At 45.4% G+C, this 18,942-nt stretch overlaps 2 protein-coding genes across 2 annotated transcripts in view; one reads left to right on the top strand and one right to left on the bottom strand.

The window, feature by feature from the left end:
• Positions 1 to 18,393, top strand: part of Tarbp1 (TAR (HIV-1) RNA binding protein 1) — a 62,211-nt gene extending 43,818 nt beyond the window's left edge. The window contains 10 exon segments of the mRNA XM_029570368.1: positions 1,869 to 2,063; positions 4,367 to 4,516; positions 6,475 to 6,561; positions 7,868 to 8,064; positions 10,690 to 10,771; positions 12,572 to 12,743; positions 15,968 to 16,159; positions 16,315 to 16,439; positions 16,787 to 16,923; positions 17,251 to 18,393. Coding sequence (XP_029426228.1) covers positions 1,869 to 2,063; positions 4,367 to 4,516; positions 6,475 to 6,561; positions 7,868 to 8,064; positions 10,690 to 10,771; positions 12,572 to 12,743; positions 15,968 to 16,159; positions 16,315 to 16,439; positions 16,787 to 16,923; positions 17,251 to 17,419 — 1,506 coding nt within the window. The 3' untranslated portion in view covers positions 17,420 to 18,393.
• A 383-nt stretch (positions 18,394 to 18,776) lies between these two features.
• LOC103745119 (cytochrome c oxidase assembly factor 6 homolog) overlaps positions 18,777 to 18,942 on the bottom strand; it is a gene marked incomplete in the record, with an annotated part of 3,935 nt that continues 3,769 nt past the window's right edge. Inside the window, 1 exon segment of the mRNA XM_017801649.2 lies at positions 18,777 to 18,940.

Genomic DNA, 18,942 nt, shown 5'->3' with positions numbered 1-18,942 from the left:
AGGGCACCAAGAAAGAGAAAGGAGATGTCACTGGTTACCATGGCAGAGGGCATCAGAGCAAAAGGTGGAAATGAGAATCCAGACAGAAGAGTGGAAGGGAGGTAGACCGAGCTAGAAAGGAGATGGTGCAGGCATACTTAAGAGTCTTCTATAAAAAAGGTGGGTCCTAGAGGAGGTTTTAAAGAACATGTTGATGTGTGAAGGTGATGATCCCATAGTGAGGGGAAGATGAAAATCACTGAGCCTATAATCACACAGACCAATCCTCCAGTGGCCGCCTCACACTTGCCAGGATGGCTGCTAAAAAAAAGATAGATGGAGGGCTGGGGAGTGCTCGTGTAGCATTCACAAAGCCCTGGGTTCTGTTCCTTGCACAGCATAAACCAAGCATGGTGGTGTACACCAGTTATCCTAGCTCTTTGGAGGTAGAAACAGAAGGATTAGAAGTTCGAGGTCATCCTTGACTACATAGCAAATTGGAGGCCAACCTGGGATAGATGGGACTGTATCTTAAAACAAGCATAAAAAATTATCAACTGAACATATCTGAGCATTGAAAAGGATGGGCAGAACCAGAAACAGTCACTATTGCTGGTGGGAACACAGAGTGGTGTGGTCATTTAAGAAACAGAAATGAAAATGCAGTTGTCTAGTGTTCCACCCGTCCTGTGGACCAGCAGCATTGGCATGGCCACAGAACCTGCCAGACCTCAAACTGTTCAGTTCCAGACCCACTGCAGAATCAAGACCCCACCATCACCTGCAGAATCAGGACTCTGGGGACGAGGCTTTCAGTCTTCTTTAACAAGCCATTAGCTCTGAGCACAGTGGGGTTGAAGGCCATTGGCCTGGGGTTGGAGGCCACAGCTGGAAGGCCTGTTTCCAGGCGTTCTGTGGTACAGGCGGGTTTTCTTTCAGCAAGAAACTAGGCAGGAATGTCAGTGAGTCTCACCCATGGATTGGCTCAGAAGCAGGAATTTTAAGATTTGAGACCATGAGAATAACTGTGTGTGCTCTTGGAGAACCTGTAGGGCTTATTCAGGGAGAGCAGCCTGGGTCAGGAGGTTCGAGCAACCAGAAGGCAAATGAGCTTTCCAAAGGGAAGAGCTCACGATGGAATAAGAACAGGACAGAACTGAGCCAGAGGAATTCTAGTAGTGCCAGGTGAGGACAGGGCTCCGTGGCTCCCAGTGACGTGGAGATGTGAGAGGGCCAGTGCAAGTGGGTCGGTCCTGATGACTCATTTCTAAGTGCACCACAGCTGAGAGATGGGGGAATCTAAAGACCCACATTAGAGGACACTTTCCCAGAAGACAGCAATGATAGAGGGTGATGAGCTTTGGTCACTGTCAGGTTATCTTCAAATCTGTGTTGACTTCACCAAGCTTAGGACATTTTGCACACACTTGGATGCCTACTGGGAGATCATAGGAGAAGAAAGGTCACTGAGAAGTTGTGATGGAGGTGAACCCTCATCACAAATCGCTGTAGAGGCAATTGCCTGGCTTTTCATCTTGAAGGTGGCTAAAAATGAACTGGGCTCAGCAGTGACTTTGGTAATGAAAGTCAACTTTGAGGGACTGAGGCTATAGCTCAGCAGTAAAACAGAAATCCAGATTCAAATCCCACAAGAGAAAGGTTGGTTGGCTGACTTCAGACAGCACAAAACATTAAAAGCCTGGCGAGGTATCTGAGAATGCCAAAAGGTGTGGTAGAGCCACCTTGTGTCTAGAGCACCTCTGGCCTGTGTGTAGTGCCCCTCTGGCTTCTTTCCTTATGGCACTGGTTCAAATTGCAGCTTCATTCTTAAATAGGACAAAGGGGCATAAACTGAGAAGTGTCTGTGATATGGATTCTAATACCTTTAGGATCTGAAATTACCACTGATTTTGTCCTCATTATTCACAAATGTGGTAGGTGGTTTAACATTGATTTCTTCTCCATTGCTCCAGGATGAATCTGTGTCCAAGACCAGAACTCACTACTATGAGAATTCCCTACAGCACCGGGTAAAGAACCGGCTATGGCAGACGCTGCTGGTCCTGTTCCCCAGATTTGATCAGGTGTGATAGCTCTTAGGGTCTGTACAGGGTTTTTGTTGTTTGTTTTGTTAAATATAATTTGAGAATGAGGGACAAGATCAGAGGACAACCAATCCAGGTGTCAGTCGGTCCTCACCTTCCACCTTGTTTGAGACAGGGTTTCTTGTTTGTTTTCTACTGTGGACATCAGGCAGCTGACCCATGACTGAGGACTGTCTTGCTTCTGACTCCCCATAGAAGCACTGGGATTACAGATGTGTGTTACCATGTCCAGCTTTTACATACATGCCAGGACTCTTAATTCAAGTCCGCATGCTTATGTGGCAAGTGCTTTACCCATTGAGCCATCTCCCCAGTCCTCAATCTGTACATTTTAGATTTTTATTTGTGTGTGTGTGTGTATGTTTATGCATGTGTGCATATGCAACATCTGGATGCTCTTGGAGACCAGAAGAGAGCATTGGATCCCCTGGAGCTAGAGTTATAGATGGTTGTAAGCAGCCCCATGTGGGTGCTGGGAACCAAGTTTGGGTCCTCTAGAACAGTAAGCACTCTTAACAGCAGAGTCAGCTCTCTAGCCCCTGGTCTGTACATTTTAAGCATTATGTTTCATATAAATAAACCATTTTGTAGAAAGTAGTGTGCATTTTTAAAATTGGAAAATAACTTAAACTGTACATAAAGTATGTAAAATGGGAGACATGGAAAAGTGTTTTGGTAGCCCGCGTACCAGGAAAGGTGGGCAGGCGTGCACTGGAGACTGGCCTGCATGGCCATGTTTTCCCTTCAATATTTTAATGTCACGTTTTAAGTACTGAAAGGACCTGTGCCATTTGATTAGAAAATGTCAATGCTGGTTCATGCCTATAGCTTCCGGCACCTGGGAGTTGGAGGTAAGAGGGTAAGGAGTTCAAGGTCAGCCTAGGTTACATGGCAACTCTCAGGCCAAGCTACATGACCCGAGAAGGGGGTAGGGTGGGGTAAATGCCAGTTAGCTCCTTGTTTTCAGGAATCCTGGCACACTGTTTGGTAACCTGTGTCCTAGGGGCAGACTGCATGCACTGTTTGTGGGATTTGGGTCCTTGCAGATTTTCTTTCATCTATAGACTTCCCTTTCACACACTGGGACACTGCTTCTGATAGGTTAGGTGATGCAGCTGTGAGAGGACAGACGTGGCTAATGGAATTAACCAAGAGGTGGAAATGAGAATTAACTAGCTCAGAATTCACATTCTATATCATAAGATTTGAATGAGTGTCTTTGGGGTTCTGGTGAGGTGGCTCAGAGAGTAAAGGCTCTCGCTGCCAAGCCTCATGACCTGAGTTTGATCTCCAGGACCCACATGGTAGAAGGAGAAAACTGACTTCTTCAAATCGTTCTCTGACCTTTGGCACATACACACTAACTAAATGGAGTTTGTTTGTAATGGGAACCTTTGCCCTTTTCTACCAAAAGAAGTTTAAGATTTTTCTTCTTTAATAAAGAAATGCAAAAGTGATTTTTAATAATTGTTTTTCACTTGCTGCTTACATTTGTGTCCTTACTCAGACTGAAGTACAGTTGTGAAGGGAAGCCTGGGCAGGGAGAGATAATGTAGAGTTCAGGGTATAGGCCAGAGAACAGAGGGGGTGGCCATGGGGCTGAGACCCGAGGACAGGTGGATACACTGGAAAAGCAGCTGTGTCCTCCATCCAGGTGTCAGACTCGGAGCTGCCTGAGTCCGAGTGTTAAATAAGACTGTGTATGAGTACTGCCACTTAGTAGTATATAAACAAGGGAAATGGCTCAGTGGGAAGACTTGAGTTCCATCCCCATCATTCACATAAAAAGCCAGGCTTGGTGGCAGGCACCTGTAATTCTGGTGTTTGGGAGGCAGAGATAGGAGGATCCCTTGGGCTTGCCGCAGCCAGCCAGGCCAAATCAGAGAGCTCTGGGTATAGTGAGACCCTGTACCTGGTGGAACATGATTGAGGAAGACATCCAACATTGACCTAGTATACACATACACCCACGCACATTTATGCACACACATATGAACATACACACATACACGACACACCAAATAAGTACACAACTGTAGGAAATTATTGGACTTTCTGCATCTTTCCCTTTCCCTATAACCTTCCTCATAGAATTGATGCCTAAGTAAATGGTGAAATGCTCAGAACAAATGCTGCATCACTGTGTCAGTCAGCACCATCTAGGGTCTTTGCAAGTGCAGTTATAGTTTAGTATATCACCTAAGATAAAACTCTCTTAAAATTGGGGACTTTTTTAAAATCGAAAAGTAATATATTCAATTTATGAACTTTTTTTCCCTCAGAACTTCTTGAATGAAATTATTGACCAGATTTTCCAGGCTGGCTTCACCAACAATCAAGCATCCGTAAAATATTTTGTAGAGTGGATTATTATATTAATTCTTCATAAATTCCCTCAGTTTCTTCCAAAGTTCTGGGATTGTTTTTCTTATGTAAGTAAAAGAGATTTTCTTAATACTATTCTACTTGCTTTAAAATTTTAACATTTATCATTTATTTGTGTGTGTGTATGTGTGTGTGTGTGTGTGTGTGCGCGTGCGTGCATACGCGTGCGTGCATGCGCACACACACGTACGCATGCATGGACAAGCATGTGCATGCCACAGCACACATATGGAAGTCAGAGAACAGGGAGGTGCTCTTCTTCCACAGTGTGGGTTCCAGGGATCAAATTTCTATCAGGTTTGGCTGGAAGTGAGTTTATCTGCTGAGCTGTCTCTCTGGCCCTTGTTTTTTTGATTTTTGAGACAGGGTCTCCCTGTAGTTCCAGCTGGCCTGGAACTCTTCATGTAGACCAGGCTGGCCTCCATCTCATAGAGATGCTTCTGTTTCTAGGATTAAACATTTATGCCACCACACCTGGCTGGTGGAAACATTTTTAAAAGGGGGTTTTAAAAGGAAAATTTCAAACATCACCAAAATAGAGATTATAGAATGGAATGCCTGTCACCCAACCAGGGACAAGTGTCAGGTCACTCCCATTCTGGGCTCACCTGAGCTGTCACCTTCTCCTTTCCTCCCCTCTTCCCATGTGTATCAGTTAATTTTCTCATTGCTGTGACAAAATGCTTGACAGAACCAATTGAAGGAAGGAAGGGTTTATTCTGCCTTCTCCTTTGAGGGTGCAGCCCATCATGGTGGGGAAGGCATGTTGGCAGGAATATGAGGCACCTGGTCATATCGCGTCTGCAGTCAGGAAGCAGAGGGAGATGAGTGCTGCTGTTCAGCTCACTTTGACTTCTGAGGGTGTATCTTCCACTTCAGTGAACTTAATCTAGATAACCCCTCACTGGCATACCCAGTCTTATCCTTTCTGTGATTCTATATCCTTCCAGTTGACAGTCAGTATTCACCATCACCCATAGTTCTCAAATCTTAAATATCACTTTCGATGAAAATACCATAGCACCAGCCCCTGTCTTCCTGAGTGCCAGTCCCATGTCTACACTTGAGCCACACAGATCCAGGGCACTTAATCCCCATGTTTGATGCAGGGGCTGAGACACCAAATGGAGCCTCAGCTCCCACATTTGTTGCCTGGATGATATGACTCTGTGGGCCAACAGCCAACATGACCCTTGTTCTGAAATCTTCCTCCTGATGCCCTCTTTTTTTTTTTATTGTTGTTGTTGTTGTTTTTGAGACAGGATCTTCTGTAGCCCAGCTGGCCTAGAATTCACTATGTAGACCAGGCTAGCTTCAGTCTCATAGAGATCCATCTGCCTGCCTCTGCCTCCCAAATTGTTGGGATTAGAGGTGTGTACCACTATACCTGGCAACTTCTTTGAGACAGGTCCTTACCCTTTAGCCCAGCTTCAAACTCATGACAGTCTTCCCACCTCACCTTTTGAGTACTGAGATGATAAACAGACATCATGCCCAGATTTGTTATCTCTGGGGTTCTTAGGGTTTCAGAGGGAGTGTACCATGGGCACAGATGATGTGTAGTGTCTGGCGGCAGCATGCCCAAGCCCATCACATCGCACTGGCCAAAGTCACATGACCGCCTCAGTGAGAAGGGCCTGTGCAGGACCACCTGAGGATGGAGGCTAGTTCCCTGGAGCCATTGCTGTGATTCAGTAGCTCGTGCCCTGAGAGCTTTCTCCCCTCCAGACCTTCTGCACACCTTCCTATAGGCCTGGCCCACGGGCTTGATGTTCACGGGGCCATTCACAGCTGTCTGTCCTTCACTCTCAGTGCTGCCTGCCTTGGATTTGACTGCAGGAGGAGCCTCTCCTTTCTGGCTTCCAGTCCTGTGCCCCATGTGGGGTAGGCCAGAGCTGCATCAGGGAGGGGGGCAAAGGCTGCCTCTAGCTTGCCCTCAGAGTCCAGCAGTGTCTATTCACAGTTAAGCCAAAATAACAATTCCTTCATCTCATCCTTTCTTCAGGGTGAAGAAAAACTTAAAACGAGCATTTGTACATTTTTGTCTGTTTTATCACATTTGGACATCATCACTCAGAATATTCCAGAAAAGGTGAGTTTGGATTATTGAAAGAAGAGTTTCCAAACTTTACATTCTAAAGAGGAATGTATTTATTGCAGTTTTAAAATGTAGAGTGTTCCTTGTAATTGTTTACAGTCCCTTGTCTTTCCTTCCTTTGATGGTATCAGACATACACCCTGATCCTGCTGTGTACATGCTGAGTGACAGTGAGCCACTCAACAGGGAAATTCCTGTTGGTGTGAACGGCTTTTACTTTTATACAGATATTTAAGTAGGAATTGTCTTACTGTATTTCTTGCCTGAGTTGGGGTTCTTTAACAAACACTTGTACAAACTTAGGGGTGGTCACATGGATCTCTGTATGCCCTGGTCCTTCTCTACTCCCTGCTTGGGAGTTTCACTTCCTCCCACTCCCCCTGGATGGGCTTTGATTTCACCTGAAGACAGCTGGTGTTTTGTGCAGCTGTTCATCACACAGGGATGGCTGCGTATGCAGTCTTCATGTATGTGGTAGGAGGGCGTGCCACAGCTCATGTGTGGAGGTCAGAGGACAACTTTGTAGATTCAGCTCTCTTTCCATCTTTATGTGGGTTCCGGGGATTGAACTCAGGTCATCAGGCTTGGCAGCAAGCACCTTTACCCACTGATATCTTGCCAAACTTGTGTGATTCCTCTCAGCAGTGCCATCCTTATACGATAGTAGACCCTGGATAAGTATTGATGACATATTGAAAGAAGGAACAAAAGAAAGGCTTGCTTACATCTGGTTTATCCTACCCAAGGGTAGTTGCATTGTGTCAGTAACCATGGTGACATGTCTGGCAGCCCATTCTGTGGACATGGTTATTCATCAGCCAGTAGAAGCCATCCATGGAGCTCACGGCCAGTGCAGCCCCTTGAGCAGCTCTAGGTGGCCTGTGTGGAAGAAGTATCAGATTGCTTCTGACATGGTATTAAAAGTTTGAGATGGCTCAGTGGGCAAAGTGCTTGCTGTGCAACTGTTTGGATCCCCAGAATCCACATAAAGTCAGATGCAGTAGTGCACACATATAGTCTCCTTGCTCCTGTGGTGAGATGGGAGGTAGACATGGAGGCTTCTTGGAAGCTCCTGGGCCAGCTAGCCTGGCATGCACAGCAGAGTGGCAGCGAACAAGAGAACTCTCAAGGCGGAAGGAAGGGTAAGGACTGTCACAAAAATAGGACTTTTTTGAGACAGTTGTGTCACTGAGCTGATTTGCCTGGGAGGGGGAAGAAGCACTGTAGCCAGGCCAGTAGAGTGAGTCTACCCTCCAAGGGTTGCAGCTAAGCTCACGCGGCTGTCTCCCCGTCTTTGCAGAAGCTGGTTCTGAAGCAGGCCCTCACCGTTGCCCTGCAGTGGTGCCTCAGCCATAACTTCAGCGTTCGGCTCTACGCTCTGGTTGCCCTCAAGAAGGTCTGGCACCTGTGTAAAGTGCTGCGTTTTGAAGAGTGTGATGCCTGGACCACAGTCATTGAGTGCAGCCTCAGCCAGGCAGAAAACATGCATGGGGCAGGGTGAGGATGCTTCATGGCTCTGTTCCCTCCATCAGAGCTTGGAGGAGCCAGGAGCTCTGGCTCCTGCCCTTTTGTGTGTTACCATCCTGTGCCCTGGGGGCACAAAGAGGCTTCGGTTGCCCCAGGCAAACTGCCTTTTGCTGTACAGGTGGATGATGAGTCCAGATTAGTGTTTCATTCTTCACCCTCATCCTTCATTTGCACATGAGCTTCTGTAGACCTTGGCCAGCTAGTGTAGCACCAAGCTGTTTTTTTCTGCTGCTTGATCCTAGGCTGAGTATCCTGGTCACCCTGTTTCGATTTCTAAAAACAGTTGCCTCAGTCCCTATATATTATTCAAGCAGAAAACATTCTTTTATGACATTACTTGATCTTTTTGATGTCTAGTACCAAGTAGGAGATATAACCAATAAAAATGAGGATCCCTGAGCATTGAACTCTCTTTTTTGAGTAAGTACATGTCCTTTGAGTCCTCTGTGGCAGGCCAGGTGGACAGAGTTCCGTCTTCATTTAGCTCAGTCAGAGGTACATCAGGCAGTCACACAGGTATACAAGCTTCTCAGTAGGAGACAGGAAGTAGAGGGCATGATGGCATATACAGACTCCATTAGTGGCTTCAGGAAGTCTTGAAGCAATATGTCCATGATGTCCAAAGGAAGAGTAGGAATTGGCGATTGGAGGGGAGAGAAATTTCCAGGCAGGAGAAGCAGCTTTGGGAATTAGAGGCAGGTAGGACACCGGATGAGCCAGTCTGAGGGGGACCAGGGGTGTCTGGATCTCAGTGCACTGAGAAGTCGGGAGTCAAGGTTGAGAGTGGCCTCCTCAGCTGGATTTACCCTTCCTGTGAGGAGCAGATCCGGGACAGCCAGAGGCAGTGAGAGGCTGGCAGAGGGGTAAACCTGGGGACAGGGGTGAGGTCAGTAAGAGAGGGGACCAGCTAGATGAAGCTGAGCGGTGGCTCCTATGGTGCTCACAGGGACAGAAGCTGCATGTGGGCTGGTAACTATGAACACTTGGTACCTTAGTGTGGAGGTTATTTGGGGTCCATTGGATTCTGTATTTAAATATTTGGAATGTTTAAAGTACTTCACATCATTAATTTGAAAAAATCATGAGCAGTGACGAAGGTGAGATATAGCCAACTTATGCACACAATTCTTTAAAAAAATAAGTATAGGAAATCTCACAGTCAGAATGGCTGTACTGTTTGGGGTGGATGACCCGGACTTTAAACTGCTTGTCCTGCTACATAACTTTTGCCTCCTGCTTCTTTTGCTTGGGCTTTGCTCTCTTGACTCATTGTTTTTTGTATAATTTTGAAATGTGTTAATTTCTCTGTTCTTGAGTTCCATTTCAAAATATAAAACTTTGTGACCTGTTTTGGGAGGCATTTCCTAGAATACACGAGGCCCTGAGTTCAAGCCCCAGTTCTGTAACAACAAAAAAGCAAAACTTTGTTATTTTTTTGTTACATTATGTTTTTTGAGACAGAGTCTTGCCTCTTGAATGTTGGAATTATAGCTATGTACCACAATCCCAGTTTTGTTTTTTGTTTTGTTTTTTAAAAGGCCAGGAAGGGTGGCACACATCTGTAATCCCAGCACTTGGAGGTAGAAGCATAGAATCGAGAGTTCAAAGCCATCTTCTACTACATAATGAGTTCAGGGCCACCCCCAGCTACCTGAGGCCATCTCAGAAACCAAAACAAAAAATCAAAACTTGTAAGTGCCAGTTTAAAAAGTCCATCGAGGGCTGGAGAGATGGCTCAGCGGTTAAGAACACTGGTTGTTCTTGCAGAAGACCCAGGTTCAAATCCCAGCACCCACATGGCAGCTAACAACTGTCTGTAACTCCAGTCCCGGGGAGCCAACAGCCTCTTCTGACCTCTGCAGGCATTGCACAACACAGGTGCACTTGCCTACATGCAGGCAATACATGCATACACATAAAAAAAAAAAGTCCATTGAGTGCTGGGGACATAATGGCAGTGTGCTTAACTAGCATGCACAGAACCTGGGTTAGTCCCCATACCACACAGATAGATCTACAGATAGATGATGGATAGATAGATAGTATCTAGATACATAGATAGATGATATGTTCATAGATAAATGATGGATAGATAGATCCATACATAGATAGGTGGTAAATGGTGGATAGACAGCAGATAGATGATATGACAGTTAGATAGAAAGAGGATAGGTAGATAGAGATGATGGATGGATGGACAATGGGTAGGTAGATAGATGGAACATTTAGTTGGAAACTGGGTATATAACCCTATGATAAAATTCATACCAGCTGGAGAGGTGGCTCAGCAGTTAAGAGCCACTGGCTGCTCTTGCAGAGGACCTGGGTTTGGTTCCCAGCACTTACATGGCAGCTAACATCTGTCCATACTTCCAGTTCCAGGGGATCTGATGCACTCCTCTGGCCTCCGAGGGCATTGCATGACATGGGTGCACCTACATACATGCAGGCAAAACACTCATATACATAAAGTAAAAATGAATAAAGAAAAAGCCCACACCAGCTCTCTGTCTCCTCTCTAAGTACTGTATTGTACTGTCCTCACCAGAACTGTTTAATCCAGGTCCTGCCTCACTCCCCGTTCTTCCCCTTCAGGAATGCCAGGAAGAATTGGCAGCGCATCCAGGAACATTTCTTCTTTGCGATGTTTCACCCGCTGAAGGACTACTGTCTGGAGGTGAGCGGAGAGCACTGTCCCTAGGTTCTCCACTGTCTCATCCTGCTGCCTTCTTTTCTGCCCCAGCTATCGAAGGGTGTCATGAGGCTCATTCTGTCCCTTGACCCTGTAAAGTTCTGAGTGCGCCTGCGGTTCACTCTTCAGCAGTGACATCTGGCTAGTCATTCTTACTTTCTATTTCTCTGGCAGTGTCTGGCTTGTAAACTTTGGAAGGGAATATTTAACTCTAAACAGAAATCAGAGCAGATTTCTAAAAGGAAATGAGTGAGAACATTTGTACAGGTGAGATTTTCTTGTACTGAAGCCCATTGTCAATGAAAGAACTAAAAGATCCACTCTTTTGTTAATGGCAATTTTTTATAGATTCTGGATAATAAAAATTGTATGGCAAACAGTATCTCACTTTGCCAATTGTGATAGAATGTGCTTGCATAATTTTAGGAACTGTAAACGTACTCATTACAGTTACTATAAATGACTTCACTGTGTAAATTATTAAAAATTTGCATAGAATACAAGTCTTTTTAAAATCTTTCTCAACTCCAGTTGTAATACTGTGCTACCTACTTTGAGTTAAATCTGGCCTGGGACTTTCCCTCTGAGGAACTTGCATTGGTGGACTTAGCTACTGTGCATGCCATTTTAACACAGATTCCTATAAGCTGTCCTGGAAGATGCAGTGAGCTAGCTATATGTTGTGAAATGTGCTCCATATAACATCAGTGTGTGTTTTCTGCCCCACCACCAATATTATTCTTACCAGAGTAAAGCATACTGGGATTTTTCATGTTTTGTTTTGTTTTTTTTTTCTTTAACATGCTCTGTTAAAAAAAGCCAAGTTCCTCAGCTTGCAGACCTGTCTGAAGCCTTCCTGGACAGCTCTCTAGTGCTCCATCACCCTTTCCCAGGCATCAAGTCCTTCTCCTCTCTCTTACCCTTGCCCATCTCAGAGTTGTCTCATATTCAACATCAGTGACACGGTCCGAATGGTGCATGTCAGCAGTGCGTGTGAGATCTGGTGTGTGTGCTGTGGCAAGCTGGAGTTCGTGGTCCACCAGAACTATGCCACTGTGCCTTTGTGTTCAGAGCTGGGTTTAGAGAACCCACCTAGCACTTAGCTGCCATCATCACACAGTTTAAATTTACATTTTAAGGCAAAGCACATTTGCCTTAAAAATCACCCATGAGGACGTGCATTTGTTGTGTGTCGTTTCATTTTAAAGTTGCCTGTTACATGGCTTGTCTTGTGTCTTTCCATGGTTGAGTGTTCTTAGGAAGGAAGAACAAAAAGGCAGCTGTGGAGGCAGTGGTGGTGGCATCACCATGCAGTTCGTGAGCATGGTTTTTGCTGATTTCATCCAACTTTTTCCTTCTCTCACACACAAGAGAATGGAAGCTGAGAAAGGCTTCATGGCTCACCCCAGGTCAGGCCAGAACTCAGATTCTGAATTTCCTTAGTACAATTTGTACAGACACAGAGGTGTCTGGTGGTCAGGAAGTTGCCCTTGCCCTTGTGCTAGGGTTTCTCTGTGGCGAAAGTGCCCTTGGAAGCATGGCGTGCTCCTGGTAAGAGCACAGAAGTTACTATACACAGGTGCTGGACGAGAGGGTCGGCCTGCTTTCAGAGGTTCCCAAAACAAGCCCCTGAATATATAGAGTAAGAATACATAGAAAATTGCCACAGGATATGAGAGCACAGAGTTCAGAGAGCACCAGTGGTAATAAACCTGCTGTCACATACTTCTATAGTCTTCAAGGAAAATATTTAGACTTTACAGTTCTTTAAAATTCTCTTTTCAGACCATATTTTACACCCTCCCACGGCTCTCGGGCGTTGTTGAAGAGGAGTGGATCTCCCTGGGTAAATTTGAAGACTTCACAGACATCCCTTCCAAGGTCGGGTCCCAGTGGTACATCTCTGGGACTGCACTTGGGGAGCTGAATCCAGGAGACTGGTCGCAGCAGGACCGAGGTAAAGAGGAGCTTTGCTCTATCCCCCTGTACACTGCCGAGACCTCTTGACCAGTCCTACAATAGGTGCTGACCATGCTGCTCTTTCATTGATCTGCCTCTCTGCTTAAAGAAGACAGTGGGGTGGTGGGGTTATGGCCTGGCTTTGATTAGGACTTTTAGCTGAAAGCTTGCTTTGCTACAAAAAGCCAGGCAGGGCTCCATCTTCTTTCTATAAAGCAGATGGCTTCTTTTTCTTTTAAATAGGATTAGTATTTGTTGCTCATCTATGACTTTTTCTTGGAAGATAAACTTTCATAAGGACTGTACTATATCTGTTCTTGTCCCTTTAGAGCAGAGCAGAGCTCTCCATCTTGGTCCTTCTGGGTCTAGTTGGACCACCCTCCTGCACTCTTCCCACAACTGTATTCCTCTCCTCTCTGCACTCTTCCCACAACTGTATTCCTCTCCTCTCCCTCTGGCGTGGCAGGCTTCCCTGAAAAGCCTGTCTCCCATCGCCACCATTCCCAGGATCCCAGCATGCCTTACCCACAATGTGGCGGTGGCCTCATCTACCAGCTCCTCCCTCACTTTGCCCCTGGCTCTCCCTAACCATACCCACCACTGCAACTATTTTCAGAAAGCCAGAAATTCCCTAAAATCTAAGGCGAGACTTGTCCCTGTCACCTGCCCTTTTTGTGAGGTTCTCTGCAGGCTTGTGTTCCTTCCTGACTCTTAAATCTCTGCCAGCTCCCCATGTTGACTGTTCTCTAGGCATCACTTAGCCTGTTAAAAATGTAGACTCCAGGGGCTGGTAAGATGGCTTAGTGGGTAAGGGGCTTGTCGCCAAGCCTGTTGACCTGAGTTTGATCCCAAGATCGACATGATAGGAGAGAACTTACTCCCACAGGCTGTCCTCTGACTTCCATAGGTACACTGTAGCATGCCCTACACATATATACACACATGCACACAAAAAATTAATGTAATAAATCTTTTTAAAATGCAGGTTCCAGCCAGGTATGGCGGCACATGCCTTTAATCTCAGCACTTGGGAGACAGAGGCAGGCAGATCTCTGTGAGTTCGAGGCCAGCCTGGTCTACATAGTGCATTCCAGGCCAGCTGGGGCTACAGGGAGACCCTGTCTCAAAAAGACCGAAAAAAAAGGGACAGATTCCAGTCTCACCCTTGGGTTTTAATTCAGCATCTCTGGGCAGAGTTCTGAGAAAGGTGGTGGATGGTTGAGTGGTGTGTCTTAGAACAGATCACCTTGAATTTATGTATCCCTTCACTGGGCATCCATTGCTTGCTTCCTCTGTCCTGGACATAGACAGGATCCCTGCCCTTGTTCTGCTCATGTTCTTACACAGCAGACAGCTACACACAGATCATACAGTGGCAGGCAGCAAAATCACTGGCAAAATGCAGTGTGGTGAAGAGAGAGTGCTGAGGGCAGAAAGACCTTTGTAAGTGCCCCCGCCTGCGGGGACCCTGTACAGGTAAAGCTCGAGGGGGACCACTCCCTGAAAGGAAAAATGGGCGAGAAAGAGTAGACGGAGCCCAAGCAAGTCCACTTGTCAAGGGTCGCTTTATTGTATTGCAAGCTTTCCTTATATACAGTTTGTATTTAGAAGGGGTTGAAGAAGTTGGTCAAAAGGTTACAGCATTTTTATGGGTATGGGAGGGGGACTGAGCAATTCAGCAACGTGACTGACCACCAGGTGTTCCAAGAGATTACTGCATGACTTATCTTTCCGAGAACTGTTTGCAAGAGGAAGAGAAAGATAACCTTGCCATAAATTCTTTCTCAAGGTTACTAGTGCAGGCAGAATTTCCTGCTTAAGTCAACTGTTTGTAGAGCTATATTATATTTTTTGGTAATGATTGTTGTTTCTTCAGCTCCCGACATGTAAGGAGTTGGCTTGAGTGCAGACCTCTGGGAAGTCTGGGTGAGGCAGGTAGCATCTGAGGAGAGGATAACCAGAGGAAGGTCTGGTGAGCAGCATTGGCCATTGCCTCTGCAGTGGTTTGGTTCCCAGCACCCACATGGCAGCTCACAACCACCTCCAGTTCCAGGGGATATAACGCCCTCTTCTGTCCTCTGTAGGTCCCTGCATGTATTTGGTGCACATAAACACAGACATTCACAACACATGCAAATCTTAAAAATCAAGCAAATGTTCCAGCTGGGCTGCCACAGGAAGTCCTTTTCCTAGCTTCTGTCCTGGTTGTGTTAGGGGATCACAGGGCTCTGCATGAACTTGCAGTCCTTGCCACACATTGAAGGTTAAGCTGGGCCTTGTGTTTGTGTCTGCACATCCCAAAGCTTTCAGAATCCTCAAACAGTGAATGAGATGACACACCATGCAGGAAACAGTCCTCTATGTAATTCAGTGTGGATGTAATTAGCACCATGTATTTAAGAAAATTTTCTCTCTTCTTTTACTGTATTGGTGAACAAATGATAAAAATAAAAATGGCAGTTGTTTGAATCTTAGCAAAGTTCATCAGTAACAATATATAGTTAAGCCACTCTCTAAACTCTTGTTTTGAGACAGGGTCTCAGGTAGCCCAGGCTGACCCTAACACTCACTGTGTAAATGAGGTTGACCTTGAACTCTTGATCCTCCTGCCTCTACCTCCCAAGCGCTGGGGTTAGAGGCCTGTTCCATCAGGCCTGGCTGCATTCAAAATTCTTAAAATATATTTCATGGGGCTGGAGAAATGACTTAGGAGAACCCAGGTTCAGTTCTCAGCACCCGCATGACAGCTAACAACTGTCTGTAACTCCAGTTCCAGGGGATCCAATGCCCTCTTCTGACCTCCATGGGCAGTGCACCACAGGCAGGCAAAACACTTGTACGTATAAAATTAATTTTAGAAATAGGACTAGGGAGATGGTTTAGTGGTAAAAGGCACTTGCTGCTCTTGCAGAGGACCCAGGTTCAGTTTCTAGTAACCCAGGTTATGGCAGCTCATAACTATTTGTAACTCCAGTTCTAGGGGATCTGATGCCTTCCTCTGGCCTCTGCAGGCACTGTATGCACATGGTACTCAAACATAAACTCAGGCCTGCCCTACGTACACATCAAAAAATTTAAACTATTTATATATAATTAAATATATAATATTTATATAACAAATATATAAAGAATATTTAAATACATCTAAAGATGCAAATAAGTACACAGAATGTCAACTAATGCTCATTTATATATGGAGCTGTTATCTTTTTGTCTTCCCAGGTCCTACTTTGAGTGAAGCAGAGAGCCAATCAGAGTGGGCCGATGTCCAGAAAAAGATTATCCCATGGGGACACAACACTCCTGAGTCTGATCTGGAGCTTGTGTTTCAGGATCGGGCTGCCAAACTTGGGAAGTCCATCAGTAGACTGATTGTCGTGGCCTCTCTCATTGACAAACCAACGAATTTAGGAGGTAAAATCATCATTTTCCAGGTAGCTCACTTAAAACTTTTTGATCCTGGAAATCTACCATCAACCCTTTGTGGCACGCTTCAGAGGAATGGGTGGGACACCATGAGCTGCACCACATGCCAGAGACCATCTTGGAAATGGGGCTGTTCTGTGCAGGGCTGTGCCGGACCTGTGAGGTGTTTGGGGCTGCAGTGCTTGTTGTTGGCAGTCTTCAGCGTGTCAGTGACAGACAGTTCCAGCACCTCAGTGTCTCTGCAGAGCAGTGGCTTCCTCTGGTGGAGGTGAGTGTAAAGTAGCCCATTACTAAAGTCTGTGTTTGCAAAGATACTTTTTTTATGCTCTGTCCTTATGTCTTTCTAACTTTTTACAATAATTTATATGTCTGGCCTTTAATAGTCTAGTGCTTCAAAGTATCGTTTTAGTTTTGTTTGTAGAGATCAGCAGTAGGGTAGTATTCCTCTCAGTCACATTTCTGTTATACTGGTCTGGATTGTCAGTAAATCTTAGAAATCTGTGACATGCTGGGAGTTCTTTTTGATAGCATTTGGTCCTGTTTTCCTTTAGAAGATACTTTTAATGACTTGCTTTGTTGTCATTTCATATTCTCTCTTTTAAAACTCCCACTAAGGTGAGGCCAGCTCAGCTGATGGATTACTTGCAGCAGAAAAAAGCAGAAGGCTATACGGTTATCGGTGTGGAGCAGACGGCCCGAAGCTCAGACCTGGCCCAGTATCGCTTCCCTGACAAGTCGCTGCTGCTGCTGGGGTGAGGGATGCGCTGGTCCACGTCTGCTCTCTGCACCTGTCCAGAAGCTGTTGTCTTATGATTTGCCTCCATGCCTTTCACGCTCACAACTTCCTGCCAACTTACTTTCTGGGACTCTCTGGGTTTTCCTTTGGTCTCACCTGGTGGGGTGTTTGGGTAAACACAGAATTGGCCTGTAAGTCTTTGATATGCCCTTATTTATTTGTTGGAACCCAAGACTGACTCCATCTGTCAGTCTATCTCCTTCATTAACCTTCAGGACTTCTAAGAAAAAGGCATTTTCCTTAGTGCAAGGAAGCTAAGTTTTCCTCTATTTTTCTTCCACAGAAACGAGCGAGAAGGAATCCCAGCCAACCTGATCCAGCAGCTGGACGTGTGTGTGGAGATCCCTCAGCAAGGTGTTATTCGCTCACTGAATGTGCATGTTAGTGGGGCTCTCCTGATCTGGGAATATACTAGGCAACAGCTGCTCAAGTGTGCAGAGCCTGCCTGCTGAAGCCCAGGCCTCCCTGGAGATTTCATGGTGCTATGGAAGCTTTTAACTTAACTTCTGGATTAATTAAATTCTGAGATGTCCCAGGATGATTTGCATTTCTGTTCTTGAAACAATGCCAAAACCTTCTCATGTGTCTTCAAGTGTATCATCATAGACTATCACCTCTAATAAAGACTTTTAGCTAAATCATACTGCCTTTAAAAATATTTTAAGCAATTACATTATTTTTTTATGTGTATGAGGTATTGCCTGCATGTGAGTGCACCTGTGTCATGCAATGCCTCAGCTGACAGGTGTTCTGTAGGATGCCCCATTTACATGTGGCGGTGGGCTTCTATCAGGCTGTCAGACACTGCCTGATTAAAACCTGGTAGTTTCTGTGCCAGAGGTCATGTATCTGTGACGGGCACTTCAAAGGTGAGTCAGGAAGAGAGTAGGAGGCACCCTACTGGGAAGGGGAATCTCTGCATAAGAACGCCGAGCCAGCATGCGGCTATCCGGACATGGAGAGACTGCAACCCAAACAGCAGGGGTCCCCAACATACAGTTGTGCTCAAATAGTGGCTAGAAATGTCTTTTAGGAGTATAATCGTGAACTCAGTGGAGTTGAGGTTATCCCTGTAAATCCTTATTAAAGGGAGAATGAAACCCATGAGTGGTATTCTACTGTATTTTTAAAAAATATTTAATGACTTTTTTCTTTTAAAAAAGATTTAGTTTTATGTGTGTTTTGTGAGCATGTAAGTGCACCATATGCAGGCAGTGCCTTTGGAGGCCAGAAGAGGGAGTCAGATCCCCCGGAGTTAGGGACGGATGAAAGTCACTATGTGGATGACTTTATTATTTAACAATAACCACCAGCCAGCAAGGACCTTCACTTTCTCCTGGGACCCTTTTAGCAATATCCAAATTCCAGAGAGCACTGCCTATTTATTTTCCTTGTAAGTTTTATTTTGAAGTATTGATTTGCAAGAGGGCTGCAAAAATAGAAGTTTCCACACCTACTTCATTTAGATGCCTCTAATGTGATCTGACATAACCACAAACATTTATCACAATCTCACTTCTTTCAGGTTGCAAAGTACATCCAAGGTCCATCTGTGTTTATTTGCTCTTACCAATGGTGTTCCGATGCAGGCACAGCACTTCATCCCACCACAGACATCTGCTTTTTGCTGACTAAAGCTGCAGGTTTTGCTTTCCATCCCTTTGATGAAATACCTAGGAGTGGGGCTGCAAGGTCATAAGGTTTTACTCAAAACCTCCCCAGAGGGGCTTTTCTGGTTTGCATTTCAAGAGCCAGGGCTTGTTGTACATGCTTGTCATCACTTGATATGGACCCTTTTTCAGATAGTTGTCTTCAATTGCATTTTCTTTCAAGGAGTATCTCTTCATATCATTTTCCCACTTGGTAAACAGTATTTTTCTTACTAAGAATCATGACCGGGCTGGAGAGATGATGCAGGGATTAAGAGTACTATTTGTGCAGATCAGAGTATGGATCCCAGCACCCAGGTTGGGTA

This window comes from Nannospalax galili, unplaced genomic scaffold (assembly GCF_000622305.1).
Source record: "Nannospalax galili isolate Female #2095 unplaced genomic scaffold, S.galili_v1.0 scaffold1463, whole genome shotgun sequence".
NCBI lineage: Eukaryota > Metazoa > Chordata > Mammalia > Rodentia > Spalacidae > Nannospalax > Nannospalax galili.
Note: the sequence above shows the minus strand (reverse complement) of the source record. Positions and strands in the feature narration are given on the sequence as shown.